The 23863-nt window shown below is 32.1% G+C and overlaps 2 protein-coding genes and 1 long non-coding RNA gene across 3 annotated transcripts; all 3 read right to left on the bottom strand.

The window, feature by feature from the left end:
- Window positions 1–3276: 3276 nt before the first annotated feature.
- LOC120351416 lies at window positions 3277–16936 on the bottom strand. Its single transcript, XR_005571383.1, has 3 exons — window positions 12144–16936; window positions 7771–11347; window positions 3277–6700 (listed from the first exon to the last, which is right to left on the bottom strand). It is a non-coding gene; the product is annotated as an uncharacterized LOC120351416 (long non-coding RNA).
- An 892-nt stretch (window positions 16937–17828) lies between these two features.
- Window positions 17829–23694, bottom strand: LOC120351411. Its single transcript, XM_039428675.1, has 2 exons — window positions 21028–23694; window positions 17829–20446 (listed from the first exon to the last, which is right to left on the bottom strand). The coding sequence occupies exon 2, from the start codon at window positions 18953–18955 to the stop codon at window positions 18314–18316; it is 642 nt and encodes a 213-aa protein (XP_039284609.1). The 5' UTR covers window positions 18956–20446; window positions 21028–23694; the 3' UTR covers window positions 17829–18313.
- Window positions 20226–21973, bottom strand: LOC111045271 (longitudinals lacking protein, isoforms N/O/W/X/Y). Its single transcript, XM_039429532.1, has 3 exons — window positions 21826–21973; window positions 21028–21117; window positions 20226–20446 (listed from the first exon to the last, which is right to left on the bottom strand). The coding sequence occupies exons 1-3, from the start codon at window positions 21971–21973 to the stop codon at window positions 20226–20228; spliced, it is 459 nt and encodes a 152-aa protein (XP_039285466.1).
- Window positions 23695–23863: the final 169 nt, after the last annotated feature.

The following is a 23863-nucleotide window of genomic DNA, read 5'->3' on the forward strand; positions in this document are numbered from 1 at the left end:
AATGAAAGTAGAAGAGGAGTTTTATGAAATAATCAATTTATTCAAGAAATATCAATATGGTTATGTTTAAGAGCCACATGTCTTTTAAGATTGGTGAGTAAAGAGCATTTGTAAGTACAGAGTAGACAATGAAATCTGGGTTCTTTGCCGCACTGGTGCTTCATGTGATGATTCCTGTTGTACTTATTGTTGTATGTCTTCCCGCATCTGGGGCATGGGTATCGCATTTCATCTCCCAAGAACATTATCTGTGATGTATCACCTGCAATCAATCAGTTATTGTCAACGATATAAATTACGAGTTCATACCTTACTTAATGAATGCTAGCATTTTATCTTGAAAGTCAAAGCTTCTTTTAATTCATCAAGAACACAAGTTACAGTGACAATTTAAGTAATGTGTAAAGCACTTTTTATCAGTATGATGCTTGATGTAGTTATCATTACCTACAATGAATAAGTTATTGATAAGAGATTAAAAAGCGAATTCATACCTTCCTTAACAAATGCATGCTAACAAAGTCGAAGTTTCTTCTCAATCATCCACAACATTCAGGAACTGAAATGTAAAAAACTATTTTCTCCTCAAACCAGTATCATGTAGAATTGAAGATTATTATTAATACAATGAGTCACCTATAATGGATCAAATTGTGATAGTCATGTAAATGAAAAGGAAGCTGTTTCTATTTTCTTAAAAAATATCATGAATAACTTCTACCAGTATATTTTGATTTGTATTCTTATTTGTATTTAAGAATTATTGAATATAAAAATGTAAAATTAGTAAATGAGAAATATAAATGACAGAAATTATTGGTAATGTCGATATCAGAAACTGCTAATGACTACATTGTTAGGCTACTTAACTTGAAAAACTAGATTATTTTTATTATTTATTATGATAAAAAATACCACACCCATACCCATTCTTCTCTACAGGGCTACTGAAATATTATTCAAAATTATCAATTACGCTCTCTATTTTATTAATCAAAACTAGCTCCAACTCATTAGAGCAATTTTCGAGTGTATATTTTGAAAATGACTCTCCAATGTATTGAAACTAGTTGCTATTCAATAAAAAAAAGGGATAGCCTACTTGATAACTTTTATTTTGTTTCAAAAACTAATACCTTCTAAATTCTAGACCACTACCACTACAATATTACACCATAACCATTGAATATAATAAGATACATAATCGAAACTGGCAAACTATCTGTTACCTCTTTATCCTTTTCTCATAGAGCATGGCAGAATTCTTTTACGCACATATATGAGCCTAGCAAGCTATATGACTTGAAGCTCAACTTATGTGGGACTGTCTATCTCTGAGTTGAGAGCGCAGCCGCATGTGTTTGACATTGCGTTCCTGGCATAGCCACAGTCACTCTCAAGACTGCATACCCACTAAACTACCTAGTATTCCCCAAAACTAACAGTAGATATTATGTATAATATCTATTTTATCACTGCTATAGTGAGGTCCACGTTATGATGACAGTATTTGATCAACTTTGGTTTTGCTATCCTTGTCAATCATTAGACAAAGCCGGTGGTACTATCCTTTTCTAGGTCCACAACGATGCCAATTATGTTTTTGACAGTGTAGAAATATAATTTATTAATGCAGAGAATCGGCATTCCTATTCTTCTATCTTTATCCACTGCCATTATAACGTGGACCTCACTATAAGAAAGAGTAAGACTAGCATACTAACAGACTCACAGAGAGAAATACAATGAGCTTTCTCGGTGTGAAATTCGGTGTTCCTTTCTTCTTTTGCTTTTTGTGGGAATCTATCATAGATTGTAGAACCTAAATTAATAATATTCTATTAATCACTGTCCAAATGCTGTGCTCATTCAAGGAATTATTTGGAAAGTCAGTTTTGAATATTCATTCTAGTGCTATGACTTTGAGAAATTCAATCAGTAATATAATCTCTTTTCTGAATAGGGCTACTTTTTATAGAAATAGGAAGAAAATTAAAAATCAATATTTATAGTTCTAGTTCATAAAATCATATGAATACACTAACATATATGATCAAAATAAGAAATAAATCTAAGAAATAAATAATAAGAATAAATCTTCCAGCAGTATTTATTTATTTACTTCATATTATCACTTGAAAATTGCATCAATGTCCGAAACATGTAGTGATTAAATAATTCATAAAGGGTACTGAGATTTTTATTTTTATTTATATTTCGGTAATATAATGTATGTTTCTTAGGTTTAACTACTAAACCTAATAGACTACGTCTGACGCTACTGTATCACACCAGCTCACATGGATCGAGTGAGAAACTTAGAGATGAGGGAGAGAATAGGGAAAAGTGATAAGACTGTAGAGCAGATTGAGAGGAGGTCTTCTACGATTGGAACATACTCCAAGAATGACTGAAGGTGGCCCAAGGGAAAAGTGAATTGGAATCCACCACCAAGAAGAAGAAGAAGAAGAAGAAGAAGAAAGAAGAGAAGAAGAAAGAAGAGAGAAGAAGAAGAAGAAGAAGAAAGAAGAAGAAGAAGAAGAAGAAGAAGAGAGAAGAAGAAGAAGAAAGAAGAAAGAAGAAGAAGAAGAAGAAGAAGAAGAGAAGAAGAAGAAGAAGAAGAGAAGAGAGAAGAAGAAGAAGAAGAAGAAGAAGAAGAAGAAGAAGAGAGAAGAAGAAGAAGAGAAGAAGAAGAAGAAGAAGAAGAAGAAGAAGAAGAATAAGAAGAAGAAGAAGAGAAGAAGAAGAAAGAAGAAGAAGAAGAAGAAGAGAAGAGAGAAGAAGAAGAAGAAGAGAGAAGAAGAAGAAGAAGAAGAAGAGAAAGAAGAAGAAGAAGAAGAATAAGAAGAAGAAGAAAGAAGAAGAAAGAAGAAGAAGAAGAAGAAAAGAAGAAGAAGAAGAAGAAAGAGAAGAAGAAGAAGAAGAAGAAGAAGAAGAAGAAGAAGAAGAAGAAGAAGAAGAAGAAGAAGAAGAAGAAGAAGAAGAAGAAGAAGAAGAGAAGAAGAAGAAAGAGAAGAAGAAGAAAAAGAAGAAGAAGAAGAAGAAGAAGAAGAAGAAGAAGAAGAAGAAGAAGAAGAAGAAGAAGAAGAAGAAGAAGAAGAAGAAGAAGAAGAAGAAGAGAAGAAGAGAAGAAGAAGAAGAAGAAGAAGAAGAAGAAATTTAATAAACAAGTGTATATAGTGGGTGAAAAAAAGAATGAAAATCTTGAGGATGAAGAATGGATTAACGGAAGGAGATGGTAGATGAGAAGAATAAATCAACAACACACACATAACGCATAGGAAAAATATTTTATCATGAAAATACATTGACGGGATACATAATCACATCCGAAATTAAAATTTTTCGAATTTTTAATGAATAATCCACGGACATTGTTAGAAAAAGATCGAGTTAAGGTAATTCAAATTAATTATAGAAGTATAAGCACTTCAAACTATCAAAAATTCATTACTTTGAATATGAAAATATTCAATTATTATAAAATCGGCAAAAATGATCAAATAACGAAATAATGATTATAACTAATTTAAAGGGTAGACTACATCTAAGATATTTTTCAGATCAAATTGATAACATTTTCTCGGTATTTAAAATATTTAATACAGGCAGCACATACTTTGGACACATTTCACACCAGATTGATAACATTTCCAAAACAATTTCAAATTAAATTTTGCTAGTTGCATTTATTGTTTATTGAAAACATAATACTCATATTTGTTATTTTATTTAGATTAATTCAATCTATCTTCCATCTATCTATATACAGAGTGATTCATAATTATGGTAAAATATTTTAATACGTGATAGTAGAGGTAAAAATAAGAAAAAAAGTTCATATAAACATATATCCATAAACGCTTCATTAGCGAGCTATACAGGGTGAAAGATTTCGCCCGGAATTCAGTTCCTCTGGTGAAATACACCAATGCTGAATTGTTTGAGGACTAGTTTTTGGAAAACTTATGCTGGATTCATATGGGAAAATAACTGAAAAATTGAATTAAACTAGTCAGGAAGCTGTAGTGTGAGTAGTTTTTGAGAAAAAAGTTGAAATATGCAAAAAATCTAAGTAGAAAAACACAGACTTCTACGTTTGATGCCCAATAACTTTCTTTAATGACCAGTAAACAAATAATTTTTTGCAATAAAAATTGTAGAGAATTTTATTCTGAAAAGAATTATGTAAGCTGTGTAAACTAAATTCAAATAAAAGTTGAATAAAATGTATTCTTATGTAGTACATTACACCATAAAAATTTGCTGTTCTATGAGGAGAGAACTAATAACTCATAAGTTGTAGCTGATTGCAAATAAAATTTCCGGTTTTCTTATAAAAAGTTTTTTCTTACATGAAAGTAGAATATCTAAATGACATTAAACTTATACCAAAGACTAGTAGATTATGCCATTAAGCCTGGGAGGAAGCTCGAACAGAAGTAGATGATCTCCTATGATTCCTGCCCAAATGTTTACTGAAAACTGATGTACGTATACATATTAAACATATTATGTACGGGATAGGAAAATTATGTTTCACACATCATCACGTCTGAACTACTGGACTGATTAACTTGAAATTTTGCATATAGATTCTTAGTTAACCGATGATGGTTATAGGCCTATTTTCAATTCTTCACGATTTCATACGTCAAGTTTTCAGTTTGTCAAGTTTCAAAATAGACCCCTACAGAATATTCATATTGAGAATGTTAATACTGTATTAAGAATATTCAGAATGTTCCTATTTAGAAGTATTTTTTCAATTCAAAAATGATTTTTGTGTGTTTTGTATTGTGAATTGAGTGTGTAATTGAATAATTTTGAAGTGACACATAACCTAGCTACATTTGGACAGTTGTTATAAATTAGGATTGGAACCGTTTTGGGCGTAAGCCAGTGGTACTTTTCTGTAAGTTGTATAATTCTGAATGATTAAATAAATGAATAAATTAGAGCATGATCAAATGTTTGTTGACTTGTGCTTGAAAGTCATGTGTGTTCGTAGATGTGTGATGACCCAACACTTATAAGGGCACTGTGGACAATGGAATTTCGGTTCTTTCCCACACTGGTGCTTCATATGATGGTTGCGATTGTACTTGTTGTTGTAAGTTCTCTTGCATTTCAAGCACTCATATCTCAGCTGATCTCCTTGTAGGAAGTCTCCTTCTTCACCTAGAATAATCAATGAATGAGTAAACATTTGAAAGTTTCCTGCACTATTTTACAAACAAATTTATAACTTATAACCGATTTACGAGTTCTCGAGGAGTATGAAAAAATATGCACGGATAAGGTTTTATTCATAGTTTCATGAGTATCTAATATTAAAGCATTAAGTTTATCATGTCATGGGAAGAGAGAGAATATTTGATCCATTATAAAAAGAAATGTGTATTATTTTGAGAGAGTAAAACTTCACAGTATCTAGAACAACGTACATGCCTCTACCGTGGGTATACAGAGCTAGACTCTTATAATAATGAATATGAAGTGGGAAATCTACCTTCACAGACTTGAACCTTGAAAATTGGTAATAATCAGTTCGGTATACAAATGAATACAAGTAAATAATATAATTCTACTTAGTATTTGTCCTTACATAGAGAGAAGACATTGAAAACTATCAATTCTCAAAATCTCTCTATTCAATAGGGTAGGCTACTATTATGACATAAAATATTCAAGTTATCATTATTTTCTGATTTTGTTGTATTGATTCCTCTGACAGTTTTTATTTCATTCATTTCTTTATCTGACGTTTGAACAACACTTTGTTCTTTTTGGCAATAGATTGATTGATAGAGTAAAACTGATTAACTGAAAATTAGCTGATTCGATGACGATTATGATCATATTAATCGAATCGAATTTGATTTTTTTTATGAGTTTACGTTTTTAATATTTGTGTTCACTCTTTATTCTCGAGAGTTTAAGACAGGTTTCATAATGAAAAAATTGTATTTGATGAACTATTGGATTGAGCTCAATCAGATATTCAAACTCCATGAGATGTATTGTTACTTTGCAAAATAAAAAACAGATATTCCAAGACAACATCAATTTTATCTACTATATAATTTTACAAGAGCCGACTGTAACTTTCAAATACGGTAATGTTTTCTTATTGTAACAAATAAAAATTATCAGATTTTCTTAATAAACATCCAATTATAATTACCCTAATTATAAAGTATTGTATTTTTACAATAAACTAATCAGTTCATATTTTAGTAATACTCATAGGTTACTCAGTACACTGCTTTCAAAAACTATACAAAGACTATTAGATATCTAATTATATTGTATTATATACTTAATATCATAGAATTGGAAAAAAGTATTGTAATTCTAGCAATTATTGACTTCAAAGCATTACTTGATAGAAACCACTACTTAATAGAAATTTAATAAGACCTAGTTGATACATGTACTTTGTGAATGTATTAAGAATGTTCTAGATAAGTCTGAATTTCATTGAAACCAGTTGACTTATGCCTGTTGGCTAGGTGACATTTGACATGCGAGATAATCCAACTGCTGTAGGAGCAAAAAGGACAGTGATATTTGGGATCCTTGCCGCACTGGTGTTTACTGTGATAGTTCCTGAACACCTTACTCTTATAAGACTTGGTGCATTTGGGGCACTTGTATCTTATATCGTTTCCTTCAATTACGACACCCTGGTCATCACCTACAAACATAAGAAAAGTATTAAATAGTGTTGAATTGAGTGTAAAATAAGATGGTTATAAAGTACAAAATTATCAGAAGGATATCTAAATATTCAAATATTCCTTATTAAATAAGTCCCTCCCATAACCAGAATTATTCTATAAATATTCATAAACACACTAACTTCCTTGATTGAAAACTTGACATTTTTCCCCTGAGTCTGATTACGAGAATAATATAGCCTATGGTTAGGTAGCCTGTACTCGTTCAATTAAAAAAATATTCTCTATAATTAGATTGTACTCTCCCATAAACAGGTGTATTTCATTAATATATTGATGTTCTGTAACTGAAGTTCTGTAATTTACATTACTTTTTAAGAGGTGCTGCGAATTCAACAATATTACTAGAATGCAGCAAATTATTTCATTAATTAATATAATTATGTAATACCCAGATTCAATAATATTTATGGTAAAAGATGTAATCCCCTACTTATTAAACAGACTTCCTCCAAATATTCGTGACTACTCTAAGAAGGATGTAATCTTGTATCTCAATAATAACAGCACAATCAATTTATAAAACTAATAATATTACAAACGTACACATAATTTGAGAAACGTCAAGTTAAAAAAATGACAGCATATGCTTACATCATTAGAATTTTTCAATTTTTGCTGGCTTAAGTTCTAAAATTTTCCTTTTATTGTCACTGCCGCCTGCCTCAACAATAAAAATGTATTATAACTTGTGTAAAACAATTTTTTTCCTTTTCCTTTTTATTTCATTCATTTCTAATAAATTTTCGTTATTTTCCCTTTTTTTATTAATTCTCTATCAAAGTCTGATGTATATTTTTCTTATTTCCTTTTGCAATTTGTATTTGTTTTCTTTCATCTTATACTTAAAATTTTTGGAGTGTAATATTTATTTTGTCCAAGTTTACTTTTGTGACTCATTTCTTTTTGTAACTGTGCACCCGCTGAAAAACCTTCAGGTTTGGCAGGACCCTAAATTGTTTGTATTGCAAATAAAAGTTTTGATTTGATTTGAATTGAAGCTTCACAATGAGATACTATCACATACCAATTTTAGCACATTAGATGCTGGCTTTATGATTCAGAGGTTCTGGCACAAATCCAGTTCCCGGCCAGATTTATTTCCCGGGCCACTCCCGTGATTCGGATGGACATGTTTTTTGTCGGTACCGGCTGTCAACAACAGTCGTTGGGTCATGTCAGAGGCCCTGAAATTAATCTGAGGCCTGGAAAGTCTGACACCAGACCTGAGCCAACGAGGTCACTCGATATTATTATTAGACTACTTTGTCACATTAAAAAACTGAACAATTTCCTCTTTCGATTTTATGACAATTTCATTTTTAATACTGTAATCAAGTGTATACTTGAACAAAATGGTTCAAGTGAATACTGTACACTGTACCTAAATTTTGAAGGTAGTGAAATTACCAGTAAACGTATAGATAGATATGTTAACTTCTCAAGCATAAATTTAAAAGGTGTATAACAACAACAGACATTCGATGACCTTCAAGAATATCAATTTATTCTTCAAACATTTTATACCTGAAATTATGCATCTTAATAATATAATCCACAATATATTACAATGATTGTGGGAGCAACTACGTTCCCAACTCAAAACTGGGTTTTATAACTATCGCCACAATATTATGATTTCTCATCACAACATAAAAATGATGATATATTACATTTTTCCATATAGAACAAAGATCACCTTTATAGGTAGGCCTACTGTACGTGAAAATCAATGGACAATCGAGATTACTTGGAAATATCAGTTTGATCTAAAATAGCTGTCTAAGATTTTATATACATTCTAAAGTTCATTCATTCATTCTACGATGAATTCAAAAGAAATATTCAGAATGCATTGTAAAAAATTATTGGGAAATTGAAAAGATTCACAAAATACTAGACCCTATGTACAAAATCGTATACATCTTGAGGAATGTTGAGAATGAACTCTACGAAAAACTCACAAATTCCCTACTATTCCAATGCTTTTGTCACTTCACATCCCTTCAATTTTTATGACGGAGCAGACCCGCATGTTTCATAATCATATGGTACTTCAAGTTACTGCTAGTCCAGCATCGATAAGCACAATAGGGACACTGGCATTTAGGCTCGAGACCACACTGATGCTTGATATGGTAGTTCCTGGAGCGTTCATTCTTGTAGGTGCGGCTGCATTTCATGCACTCATACCTCTTGCTTCCATCAGCTGCATAAATTGGCTCTGAAAAATTAATATTATGAGTAAAAAACGAATTTGGGAATGTCTGAGATTTTTGAAAAGATGAGGTTGGTGAAAATGTTTTAATAAGGTGGAATGACAAGCGAAGATGAATTGGAGAATTGATTTGAATTGAGGAAATTGGAATAAGGGCACATGTTCAAAGTTATCAATTATAATGAAAGAGGTTGAACGATGAAACATTATATAAGAACAAAAACTATGATTAGAAAATGACTGAAATTGAGAAGATCATCTACTGACGAGAATGCATGAGAGAGAATATCTTACTATGGGTACTTGGGTAGATATGCCTGTGCTCCTGAAGTTTGAATTACAACTGAGGTTGAATTAGTTGAAGGAAAAAGTCATGCTGAATAACATATATTTCTCACTGAATTGGAGATGAATGTCAGATGCAATAATGGTATGACAAATGTAAGAAATGGAGGAGAATATTATTAAATTTTTCAACAAGATTTGAAAATAGTATCTCCATTTAATCTTTTACAATCTCCTAATGGCAAATTTTACAGTTCTAGTAATATTTTATTTTAGTGCTTTTCAGACTCTATTAGTCTTCATTAATATTATACGCGATTTTTCGAGGCTTTGTAGTGGAGAGATTTTGTTATACTCGTAGATTTCGGAAGTAAATGACATCATTCTCAGCAATAATGATGGAGCACAATAGAGAGTGATGATTCAGAAAATATTCAGTTCTGAAAGTTTCACACCGATTCAAAAAAACAAAAATGTATTACTGTATGACTGTATTCAATCACAAATCATAGAATTAGTATACTTGAATGGTGAAGTTGAATACTTGAATGGTTAACTTAACCCAATACTAGGAAAAACTTAGAACATTAAAATACTGCACTGTAATGTACAAAGAAATAATGAAGGTCAATAAATAGTCGTTTCATTCTAGTATTATCGGTAGCTCCTACGCATTAGCTACCCAGCAGCACATATGTACTTGTTCATACACGGTACCACCGGTAATTGAAGAGAAAGTAAAAATATTTTGTTTTCTCAACATTCAGTTCTTGTAATTAGAATGTCTATTGAGGACATGGCATTTCAAATCAGATTTCCATTTGGATTTGTAGTCGCACAGGGGGCATTTGAACTTGGGCTCCAGACCACAGTGGTTTTTCAAATGATGGTTGCGGAAGTATTTGCTCTTATACGTATTGTTGCATTTGGGACAGCGATATCTTCCTTCTTTGTCGTCATCAAGCAACCCTGCAAAATAATTTCAATTTTTATGCTTAAAGTCCTATTCCGGAAATAAACACAAACTATATATAGAAATCCAATTTTCAATACAAAAGTATTTTGGACTATCCATAAATACTATACATGATAATTTCAAGATACTACTGATACTAATATGAAATAAGTAGGCTACTTTGCTGAATGATATAAAGTTGTTGAAAATCAATTACCTATTTGGCTCGAAAATGGTAGAATTAAAAGCTGGGCCAATAACAAAATTGATTCAAAATTATAACAATCAACATTATATACAGGCTTTATTGAATAATAGCATAGAAAAAACTGTGAGAATAACATAATAAAACCTCTTACCTACAGTATTTTGCAGTATTTTGTCGATAAACATACAACGTAGCCTTATCAAATGAAAATATAATACGGTTCAGTATTTTGTCGTATTCTACACAATAATTTCGTGTGGAAATTAGGGCAATTTTGTGTTGCTATTTGATTATGAAAATGTCTACATTCTGATAACAGGGTTGAATTTAATAATGAAATAAATTGGCTTGAACAAAAATATTTATATTTTCATATCTTTCATATTTGAATAATAATGTCACTACTTTACATTCATTATTCTTAGCACTTTATATAAAACAACAACTCATTAAAATAAATTCAGTAGAGAATTCTACTTTTGTCAACAACAAAATCTTCAAAGAAATAAACAAATATTTTCAACTTTCCAACAGCACAAATTCTACTTGAATTATTTTTGCACTCGTCACTTCAATCATGAATTGTTCGATTTGTTTGATTTCATTATCGTAGGTGCCAGCTTCTCATAAACATATCGATATTTTATTTTGAACTATCATTAACGAATGATGAGGTTACACTAATTGTAATTCCGAATGTGTGTGTTTTCGAAAAACATGGTTCAAAAGAGGTCCCTTTCGCTTTGACTTGTATGGACAATAAGAGCAGAAGAACTGAGGCTCCACTCCGCACTCATATTTGTGATGAACATACAAATTGCATCTTTGTTTGTACGACTTGCCGCACCGTTCACAACGAAATTTTCTATTTTCCTCCCTCCCACTTGTGTCAACTTCTCCAAATTCTCCCTGATGAGAATCAGTTTTGCTGGAATTGGCTGCAATGAAAAATGACGATTTTGTAAGTGATAATATTCAATACTGTAGTTAATTATGATATTGTATGGAGATACTTTGATACATTTGATCAAGTATTTAATTGCAATGGAGTATAGATTATTGACTACAATGTATCTATTATGATGGGCACAATAATTATTACAACAAGTTATCGATTTCGTGTGACTCTTCAATTTGGCAACTCAGCAATTGATTCTCGCAACAAGTCAAGAAATGTGAGTGGCTTCAGACTTCGACAATAGTGACTCTTAAGAATTCGAAAATATTTATACTTCAAAAATCAGCAATTGACTCTTCAGCCACTACTAAAAAATAAGTCTTGGTATTATTATAAGTCAATAATATTCGGCTGGTTAGAGCCATGACAGAGACTCTTTACTCAGCCCTATATTCTATCATAGCAATAGAAAGAATCAGCATACTATCACAAAAAATATCCATTCACAAAGGAACCCTTCAACCAGAACGGCTGCATGGTATGAATTTGTGTGTAGTTTACTGAATTGTAGCCTATATGATAGAGTCTAGAGAAGTAAATAATATATGATTCTGTAGTTGAATTAGAAGATTACACACAATGTAACATCAGCATGTAGAAGGCTTTTAGTTCAAAACTCAAGTTATTTTACTCAGAGTAATGAACTGCTAGGACAATGAACTAAAAATATTGGTAGAGCTTTCAAACAATAAAAAATTCTTGGTTTCATAAATAATGTAGTTTATATTGTTTCACTAAATTACAATAATGTATTTAAATAATGTATAAAAGCTTACATTAAATTGAATGATGCTGAAATTATAACGATAATTAAAATTCGGAATGTCTGAGAAAAATATGTTGGACAAGACTCCCCTTCCGTTTCGTCCTGTAAGAACAATGTGGACAAAGAAACTTCGGTTCCACTCCACACTCGTGCTTCTGATGAACTGTCAAGTTATACTTTTTACTGTACGATTTTCCACACCGTTCACAGGGAAACCTGCCACTTTTTTTATTGGAAACGAAGTCATTCTGTTCAAGTTCTTCTCCCAACAAAATGTTTCGGTTAAAATAAGCTGGAATCAAAAGATAGATAATACATTATTTAAAGATTATTATTGATTATTTTTGGCTAAGTCAGTAAAATTTAGCAATAGAGCATTTGAATGTGACTTGAAAAATATGGACTCCAAATTATAAGATATATTTTATGACTTAAAATATTGGATAAAACGGTACTTGTTATTAGTGAGTGATTGTCACAACATGTGAAACATAACAAGGGAAAATAAAAATACCATAGAGGCGAATACGAGATATGACACTTTTATTGGTGATAGGAGAAGATAATCACAAATCAAGACCTAAAATAAATGAAATTTCATTGATTTTTCATCAAACCCATTTTTTTATTATTGAAGCTAATTAAGTGCTCAGTTGTTGAGATATCGATTGAAAGAATAGTTGGTGAACAGATTCGAGTGCTTGTTTGCCATATGCGTTTTTAAGTCGCTTTTTCGCTTGGACCTGTGAGGACACTCAGGACATGCAAATTGCGGCTCCACTCCACATTCGTATTTCTGATGAGACGACAAATGATGCTTCCGACCGTACGACTTTCCACATCTTCCACACGAAAACCTGACAGCTTCCTCAATGACCTTGGCCACGTCACACTGGTCGATTTCCTCTCTTATAACGTCATAGTCTCTGTCAAAATCAGCTGTAATTGAAAGAAGATTTGTTGGCTAAATTTGGTTTTCCAATTTCAAAGCGTGTGTAAGATGTATTGTAACTTATATTAACACTAACAAAGAAGAATATGATAGAAAAATGATGACATATTGGAAATTTATTTGACTATTACAAATGTATACCAGTATATAAATAGAGGCCTATGTTACTTCTATATGGTCACAAAGAACAATGTAAATTTTTTGTAATAAAATAAGAAATTGATTTTATAAATGAAAATACTATAATTTAATATAAACGGCACTATTCAAGAATTCGGATTTTTTAGAATTTATATATTAGAATAAAATATTTTCGAGTCATATATTCCCACAAATCGTTAGAACACATATGGAAATTTTGTTTTTATGAAGAAAAATTGTAACTGTATGAATAATAGGCCTACTCCAGTAAGGTGGCTACCATCACTTTTGCACACATTGCTCAAGTCTCACACTGAAAATCTCACTAACACGCAGTAATTCCCCTGGTGTTATTGCATGAATTTCTTGTGTTATCCGCATTTTTAAGTCCTGTATTGTTGCTGAACGAATTTCAAAAACGTTTGACTTGAGGCATTTCCATAACAAGAAATCACCCGAGCTTAGATAGAGTGATCGAAGAGGTCACTGAATATGTGGCCGCTGAGGACACAAAAAATATTTTTTAAGAGGTCAATTATTGATACTCTGACCGTATGGATAGTTGCTCCATCTTGAAAATAATTGTTCTCATTCTCATGAAATTGTTGAAGGTCAGGAATTAGGAAGTTAGTTGTTCTGCATCTTGACATAGCGAGCTGATATTAATGTAACTACATGGCCGTTGTCATCGTTAGAAAAATATTGACCAATTATTCTATTCGGAGACATTGTACACCAGACAGTCACTTTGGACGAATGCAGTGACCTTTCATGAAGTTTTTGAACAACCAAATACAATAAATTTTGTCTACTATTCGGAGACATTGTACACCAGACAGTCACTTTGGACGAATGCAGTGACCTTTCATGAAGTTTTTGAACAACCCAATACCGAAAATTTTGTCTATTTACGTGTTGGTGAGAATTTCAGTCAGAGGCTTGAACAATGTGTGCAAAATGATGATCTCCACCATTGAAGAATAATTATAAAAACGTTACAATTTTTAAGAATGAAAAGGAAATTTCCATTTGTGTTCTTAGAATTTGTTGGATTATACTAGTAGTTCTGTGAACAGTGGACCTCACGCAGTTTTCTCATCCACCACAAGTATTTGGTGTCACCTGTTCTAGTTGCAGCGGTACCAGTCTCAGTTGGTCTCTCACTCTGTGGCAACGACTTCATAACTCATTCACTGTTTTAATGAGTAGAAACCTCTCATTGCACAATAAGCATGGACTCCAATCTATTGTCATTTGAAATTGCTCGGAAAGAATCTTTCAAGTTCTTTGCTAAAACAAATTCATAGATTCATTTACTTTTATAATAATTTTTGTTGGATGTTGATAAAGAGGCTCAATTTCGTATCACTATCGAGTAGCTCAAACATGATTGTGGTGAGATTACATTATAGATGGGTACAGTAGTGACTATAGGTTAAAATCTTTTGGAATCTAAAATGGAGCATGCTTATAAATTGGGCTATTGAAAATAGCATGTAGGCAAAGACTACAGACATTCTTAATAACTTGGACATTCTTGTAGGAATCAGGAGCCATATAGAATAATAAACTATGTAAAAGTCTGTAAGATTCCAAATTATTTTTTATTTTGTAATAAATTCGTTAATTTAATATTGTAGTGTCTTGTCCCCATATGTAACTTGAGGTGACTATTCCTTTTAGCTTTGTAAGGACAGAAGGAGCAGTGAAATTTCGGTTCCACTCCACAATAGTTTTTCATGTGCCTCCGCATTTCAGCTTTCACTTTGTAGGGTTTTCCGCACTTTTCACATGGGTACTTTATCTCCCCTCCAATCATAATGCAGTATTGTCCAGCAGCAACTGTAAAATCGTTCATTTATTTTTAAAAATAAGTCATAAATTGAAATGATATATTAAGAATGTTATAGTTAATTACAATTTTATGTCATTTAAAATGTTGAACTTGCTACTTCCACTTCATTTACTGTATTATTTACAGTCTATCTACTTACTGTCTTCATAATATACCTATTCACTTTAAACTTTACTAAATTGAATTAGCGGGCCACATAAAAATTCCTACAACATATTATACTAGTAGTCTATTTAATGAGCTATAATTGATACATAATTTGCTTTCTTCTCCTGAAATAATATTCCGGTTATATTTAAGAGAGAAAGAAAATGTTTTGGTCTACTTTAAATCCAGTAATTTTTCTGTGTGTGTGAGTGAAATGCATGAAAAGACATATTCCAATTAATAGAATTTTCAAATTTATTCGAGAACATCAAATTAATGCTAGGCCTACTCTTAATAATTCATGAATTTGAGGAGTAGAGGAAAATAAAAAAACTGAAAACAGCTTCATACCATAGAAGAAACATGCTATAGGTTCATTGATATTTTAGAATGAGTTGAAAATCCAATGAGTAGTAACAGATTTATTGGTCAGCAAGATTCAATTTTTGCTTATTAATAATATCAAAGGAGATCCATAGCCTAGGTGTCAAAATTAAAAAATGCTTACCATATAAACTATGAAGTATAAACTGATGGATTAAATTGTACCTTTCAAAGCATATCGACTGAATTGCCACACCAATTCACAGAAAACGGATTTGAAAAAAAAATATTTGATTATATATTTGAAAGAAATCCTCATCATATAAAAATGTAAATTTCATTGAGTCTTACTCATGATTATTACAATTTTCAAACTATAGTTTCATAATTACATCCATTTTCAGCCATCAGTTGAAGTCAATAAGCGTATTATTAGACTTTTCAAAATTGATGAAAATAATTACAAAATATAAGAGGAAAGACATGATTTCTATTTTCCAAAAAGCAACATGAGGAAGTAATTCACATGAGATGAGAAAATCTTGACATGATAATCATTCACAATATTATTATATAATTTTGAGGAAGACACCACAGGTTACAACCCATCACGTTTTTTATTATAATTTAAAAAACAATAATGAGATGAAACGAATTCAAATGAATTTCTGATTTAATGAGTTGATCGATCCTGGGGGAAGAGTAAAATTCAAGTGTTTGACAGCCACATGAGCTTTGAGGTCGCCCTTTCGCCGTGATCTATAAGGACAGTGGGGACAAGCGAATCTCGGTTCCAATCCACAATCATTCTTCATATGGCTCTTCATATCGCCTTTCAGTTTGTAGGTTTTGCCGCATTTTTCACATGGATACCTCATCTCCTCTCCAGTCACCATGGAGAATTGTTCATCAAAAACTGTAAAACAAGCATTTATTCATATCAATTACAAGAACTTTATATTTAATTTCGTTTGTATATATTGAAAGAATTTTATTCTAAAAACCTATCACCCAAAAAATATCACATTCTTGTGTTCATTACAGAGAAGCATAACAACTGAATTATACATTAACATATCAACTAAATAGAGTAGCCCATATCAACTAAATCATCACACCAAGTTGCAGAAGACAAAAGAAGTTGAATTAGAATTTGGAATTATGCAAGAAAGAAATACACTGCATCTAAAATGTTAAATTTTATTAGCAATAGATACAGTGGTGACAAAAACAATATTGTTCATCCGTCTGGCTAAACATCATATTATGACTATTATCAATACCAGAAAAATAATGATTTTATCCATCATGAATTAATGAGTGTAAATCTGTTGTAGTTTCGACACTGTGTTCAGCAGAAAATATTTGAAAAGACTCAAATTATGATTGAGATAATGGCCCATATGAATAAAACCAGAGCAAATGCTCATGAGCAAGAGCATGGAGCATAAGGTTTTGCTCATGAGCAAAAGGTAGAAGCAAAAGCATTTCGTCATTTTTATATGAATAAGCTTTACCTTATACTCTTACCTTATGCTCCTGAACTCTGGAGCAAATGCTCACGTATTTTAAAGATTTTTCATCAGCTGATTCGCTTTTGTCGCCTTACTTTGTTTTTATAGCTAACGGAAGCGCTAAATATGCAAGTAGGGTGCACCGCTTGTGTTTGCGTCGTCTGCTCTGTTTTCTATTTATGAATAGAGTTTTAGGTTAGTTGAGTTTAGAATTTTGATGTAATAGCGTGAAAAAATGTCATCTCTATAATAATCTTCAGCATATTCTTATAATATCAATAGCTTCTTATAATCGTCTACACTCTCATCTTCTTAAATGCCTATTTCCTATTTTGTGATGGCTATCTTTATAACAGGTATCTTTTGTATTTATTCTTTTGTAGGGATAATGGTGATATATATCATGGTTGAATCTAAAAAAAGTTTTATAGTTCTCAACTATTGGTTGTGATCGTATCTGATATAGTTTCCTCTTCCTCATACGGATTAGTTGAACCATTTTACTATGAGCAAAAGGTGATAAGCTGCTCTAGACTAGACTCACCTTTTCCTGAAGCATTTGCTTCAAAAGTTGAGCAAATGCTCTAGTTTAATCATATAATTTTGAGCAAAAGCTTTTACTTTTGAGCAAATGCTCAAACTATTTTTTTGATGAGCATGAGCAAAAGGTTTTGCTCACGTTTATTCATAGAAAATGAAGCAAATGCTCCATATTTTAGAAGTATAAGTAAATGCTCAACTTTATTCATATGGCCCATTTATGTGGAATGCATTCCACTTCATAGGAGGAGCTTCATCAACAAATACTCAATATTCCTACTGAATCGAAAGACCAGATATTGTACAACCACATCTTCAAATATTGTTATGACAAAGTGTTTCGTTATGGAAAATAGCATCAATCCTATTGAAAAGAATTTTCATTGTTGAAAATAATGGACAAAGTTGAAAGTGAAGAAATCATTACTCAAATTTCAAGTGAGGTAAGAATAATTCAAGCATAGATTGATTTATAGATAAATGCATATCGAACTTGAAATAGTGACACTAATCTTATTACATTTTTTACGAAATTTAACTTTTCAGTATAGGAACATCAAAATTTTATATAGGCTGAGCTGGAACATGCTGGAAGACATGCAATAGAAATTATTAACTTGATGATAAGACAAAATTGGTTCAAGTGGAGCAAGCATTTTTCGAATTAATAAAACAATTGGAGAATTTTAAATTGAAATGTTTGGAAGCTACATGTGATTTGGGGTCACTACTTCGCCACGACATATGACAGTGGGGGCAAGCAAAACTTGCCTGTGATCTATGACAGTGGGGGCAAGAGAATCTTGCCTGTGATCTATGACAGTGGGGGCAAGCGAATTTTGCCTGTGATCTATGACAGTGGAATCTTGCCTGTGATCTATGACAGTGGGGGCAAGCGAATTTTGCCTGTGATCTATGACAGTGGAATCTTGCCTGTGATCTATGACAGTGGGGGCAAGCGAATCTTGCCTGTGATCTATGACAGTGGGGGGAAGCGAATCTTGCCTGTGATCTATGACAGTGGGGGCAAGCGAATCTTGGCCGTGATCTATGACAGTGGGGGCAAGCGAATCTTGCCTGTGATCTATGACAGTGGGGGCAAGCGAATCTTGCCGTGATCTATGACAGTGGGGGCAAGTGAATCTTGGCCATGATCTATGACAGTGGGGGCAAGTGAATCTTGGCCGTGATCTATGACAGTGGGGGCAAGCAAATCTTGCCCGTGATCTATGACAGTGGGGGCAAGCGAATCTTGATTCCAATCCACAATTTTTCAAGTGTTTCTGTTTGTAGGTTTTGCCACATTTTTCACATGGATACCTGATCTCCCTTCCATTTATTACCATCATGTGGAATTCTTCAGCACTATCTGTGGAATCGTTAATTTGCTCATTTATTATTATAAATATATGAATTATAAAATGAAATAAATGTAATAATTTTTCATAACTTGTATCAAAACTCAAAGATATGAGAGGTATATTTCTGTTAGAAGTAGTTGAAGAATTTTTGGCAAAATTGGAAATTTTCAGTTTTCATGTGTGTGTAATATATAATATATACTACATAACTAAATGGAAATAAAAAATAAAGTCTACAAATAAAGCCCATAGGTTACATGATAAAATATCAAATTTATTTATAATCTTATAACAAATTGAATATTGATAGTGGTAGGCTATAATTTAGTCATTTTGCCTGGTAAAAATTCACGTCTCAACCATAGGTTGGAAAGAATCAGTAGGATCATGAGGGAAAGGAGAAATTTGAATGTCTGACTGCAATATGTAATTTGAGGTGACTTTTCCGTTTTGCTCTGTAAGTACAGTTAGGACAAGAGAATCTCGGTTCCATGCCACATTCTACTCTCAAGTGCCTCATCATGACTCTCTTCTCTTTGTAGGTTTTGCCGCACCTTTCACATGGATAACGAATCTCCTCTCCAATCAGCATCAAGTCTTGCTCTTGCTCATCAACAACTGTGAAATAATTTATTCACACACATAAATTACTGGTACTTTGTATTACATTCCAAGAAAAATTCAAAATTGGGAATCAATAAAAGATATAAACTAATAAAATCTAGTTATGATAATGTATTTTTTGTACTACTGATTAATAATACATCAAATTCGCCAAAACAGAAAACAATAAAAAATAAATTATTTGGAAGATTCTAGAAGAAATAAACGGTACATTGAATAACGATTTTTATTCAGTATTGTCAAAAACAATGGTTCTATTCATGTGATCATATTATGTATTATTAGGTGCCGATTATTATTGACAAGAATATACTATATTATAACAAAATACTAATAATTGATGAATTAATTTCAAAAATAAATCATCATTATTTCCATAGAAGATACTAATGACTTACAACTAATAGTTCAAATATGATTTTTTTCAAATTAAATTGAAATACACTCGAGTTCAGTATTGCATATAATTGACTTTCTCAACAAAATTATAATAGTTTCATTAGCGTATGTAGGATGTCATTCCAAGGACAGATAATGCTTCGTGGATGGCATGAGTTTACTCAAAATAGGATGATATATTTATGATATTCCATTGTAGTAGAAGTGCTGATTTGTATTAATAAGCTAACTGAACTCAGCGAAGGGTGAAATTCAAATGTCTCACAGCTACATGTGATTTGAGGTCAGCCTTCCGTCTCGTTCTGTAAGCGCAGTGGGGACACGGGAACCTCGGCTCCAATCCACACTCTTTCATGTGCCGCCTCATCTCCGATCTATTTTTGTAGGTTTTGTCACACCGTTCACAGGGGTACCTTATCTCCTGTCCAATCACTACGAAGTCTTGTCCATCAGTAACTGTAAAATCATTTCTGTTCATTATTTCATTTTGTCATTTCATTTATGTCATGCATAAAATAATAATGATACAGGTCCCACACAAACCTAGTCAACATAAACACAAACACATGGACATAATCATATACATATTCACATGACATTAGGTTCCAATATTACAGTAGGTAGTTGGATGTGTAAAGTAAGAATATAATAGTAGTTGATAATTAATTTACAAGTTCACCAATGTCATAGAAACTATCTCTGTCAGCGAGAAATTCAATTTCCTCCCAAATGGGTTTCCAGAACTTCACTTGAAAGGGCACACATCTTCTTGAACATGTGTTGTGGACTAGATTTAAAGATAGAAGTACACTTTTAATTTAATTTTCAAGTATGTTTTAATAGAAATTAATATACACTGCATATTATCTTTCAATCATAAGCTAAAAAGCTAGGTTATGAGGGTAAGGAGAAATCAGAGTGTTTGATTGCCACATGTACTTTGAGGTGGCTTTTCCGCTTAGCTCTGTAATCACAGTAAGAACAAATAAATGTCGGTTCCATTCCACATTCTACTTTCAAGTGCCTCTTCAAGTCACCTTTATATTTGTAGGTTTTGCCACATCTTCCACATGGATACCGAATCTCCTCTCCAATCAGCATCAAGTCTTCGTCTTGCTCATTAAAAACTGTAAAATAATTTATAAATCATACAAAAAATTACAGAAACTTCTGAGGAAAGTAAAAAATTGAGTAGAAGTATATCAAGGTTACGGAGCATAGTCATCAAAATGAAATAATAAACTGACAGGATCTAGTTTTTCTTAGTAAATAAATAACTACTGAATGAGTACGGTACCATACACCAAACTGGCAAAAACAGAAAACAAACGAAAATGAGTGATTTGGAAGTTTTATAGAAGGAATACACTGCATTAAATTGAAGTTTTTTATTGTGAATACTGTCGAAAACAATGGCTTTATTCTTGTGGCCAAAAGACAAGTAAATGTATCTATTAAGAGGTACCCATCAACTTATATTTTCATAAAATATATCAATAATGGAAAAATAAGAGTAGCAATGCACCATATTTGCATTTCCCAAATTGAATCTAATATTAAATTCAAGTCCAAGTATTATGGAATGATTATTTTCAACAAAATTATAATTATTGTTGTCTTCCACAATGTATAATTGTGTCCGTAATATGCGCATTTGAAAATAGGTCTACATAACGAAAATCAGAGTAGATAAACATTCAATTATTTTTGCTGAGAAACAACAGATCTCGTAACCCCATTGAACACGAACATTTATGTCTAGATGGATTAGTTGTTGGAACGAGAAGAGAAAATAATATGAGAGTGTCTGACACCCATGTGTGTTTTGAGGTGACCCTTCCGTTTCGATCTGTAGTTGCAGTGGGGACAACAGAATTTCGGCTCCACTCCACATTCATCTCTTATGTGTCTTTGCAAATTGCTTTTCATATTGTACGTTCTGCCGCATCTATTGCACGGGTACCTGATCTCTTCTGCAGTCATTAAGAAGCCTTGTCCATCAACATCTGTAAAACAGTTTATTAAATCATTCACTCATACAGAAAATCACAGGAGCTCTTGTCCATCAACGTATTAACATGATAGTTTGTTCAAATGAGTGAAGATTATGATTTCTTGATCTATTTCAAATCACGAACTTTAACATGTCGATATGGAAGAATTGTGTGAAAGAAAGTATATTTGAAAAAATCTTATAAGAAGTACACAGCGTTTTGAATATATATATTTTTTGTTAAAATACTACAGTTCATCCATCTCTCTACGCCAAGAAGGGTATTATTATTATTGGAAATGTCACTGTTGAATACCAATAGACAAACAAGAGAGAAAGCATTATTTATATTATTGAGAACTGAGTTTTTATTTTGTATCATTGACTGAGCACTATAAACACTAATTTTCTATATTTATTTATTATTATTGGAATTTTCAAGGTTGAACCAATGAACAAACAAAAGAAACGAGATAACTCTGTATTTTCAAAAATAAACAGGAAATAAACTCAAAGATAGGAAGACAGCTTGAAATTTTCTCAACTATAAGTAATCCAAGTAAAGACCCAATTTTCTGAGTTGACATACTGTACCATGAAGGGAAGATGAAATTTAAGTTTGAATCTCATACGTATAATATTTCAAGATAGGCTACACTGGATGTATTAAAAAAAGCATACGATAAAAAAGCATATGATAAAAAAACATGGAATGAAAACAAAAGCATTCGAATTTTTATGGTTCATACTTTATACTGTACCAATAAACAAATAATAGAAATGCATCATTTCTCGTATCTTTCTAGTTAGAACATAAAAAGTAAATCAATCTGGTAGACTAAATTGGCATAAATAGAATAGGAGAAAACCGCATAGAGCCCTAATTTGCTAGAACTAGTCTCAGTTGTTAGAGTATGACGTGATAATATTCGAGTGTTTGATGCCTATATGGATTTTAAGGTCGCTCCTCCGCTTTGATCTGTGAGGGCAGTGAGGGCACGAGAATTTCGGTTCTACCCCACATTCATCCCGCAAGTGCCTTTGTAAATTGCTTTTCAAATTGTAGGTTTTGCCGCATCTGTTGCATGGGTACCTGATCTCCTCTCCAGTCACCATCAAGTCTTCTCCATCAAAATCTGTGAAATAGGTTTATTCACTTGTAGAACAAATTTTAGAACATGTCAAAAGCTTCTTAAACATCAAATAGAACAGAAAGAATTTTATTCACCATACTAGAAGAGTTTCTACATTGTGAAATGGAATGAAAGTCATACAGTAAAACCCCGATTATCCAGCTTATCGGTCAATTCGACCATGCATCAGGATCGATAAGCAGAGGGCTAGTCACCTAGTCAGTCCAAGGCGCCATCTCCTCATAGGCTAGTCTAACAAATTCAGTCTATCAAATTTTAATAATTTTTTTTTAATTTTCCGGTTAAAAATTCCGTTCAGTTTGACATTTGTGTATAATTGAATAGAGTATGATAATATTATTATCAGTGCAAAAATGTTTTTATGTGAATAAACAAGTACATCCGATAATCGGACCTTTATAATACTATTTTGGCTGAAGCCTCGACCCCTTAGGGGACGGATTAACGAGGTTATACCGTACAGTAAATGAGCTAATGAGTTGTAGTTTCCTTACCTGAGTATAGCTACTGAATTAATACATGCGAGTTGATGGAAAATAGAAAATAAATCAATAAATAAATAAGACGACGGGTTTTTATCCAATCCAAATAACTGGAACTCTTACATTATTTATTACATTTTATTGTAATTTTTGTTTTTACATATTATTGTCATTTTTGTTTCTATTTCTTTCTTAACTCTGTATATTTTATATTGTAGCCCTATTTATTTTCTGCTAGCGACGT

The sequence above is a fragment of the Nilaparvata lugens genome, chromosome 5, assembly GCF_014356525.2.
Source record: "Nilaparvata lugens isolate BPH chromosome 5, ASM1435652v1, whole genome shotgun sequence".
NCBI lineage: Eukaryota > Metazoa > Arthropoda > Insecta > Hemiptera > Delphacidae > Nilaparvata > Nilaparvata lugens.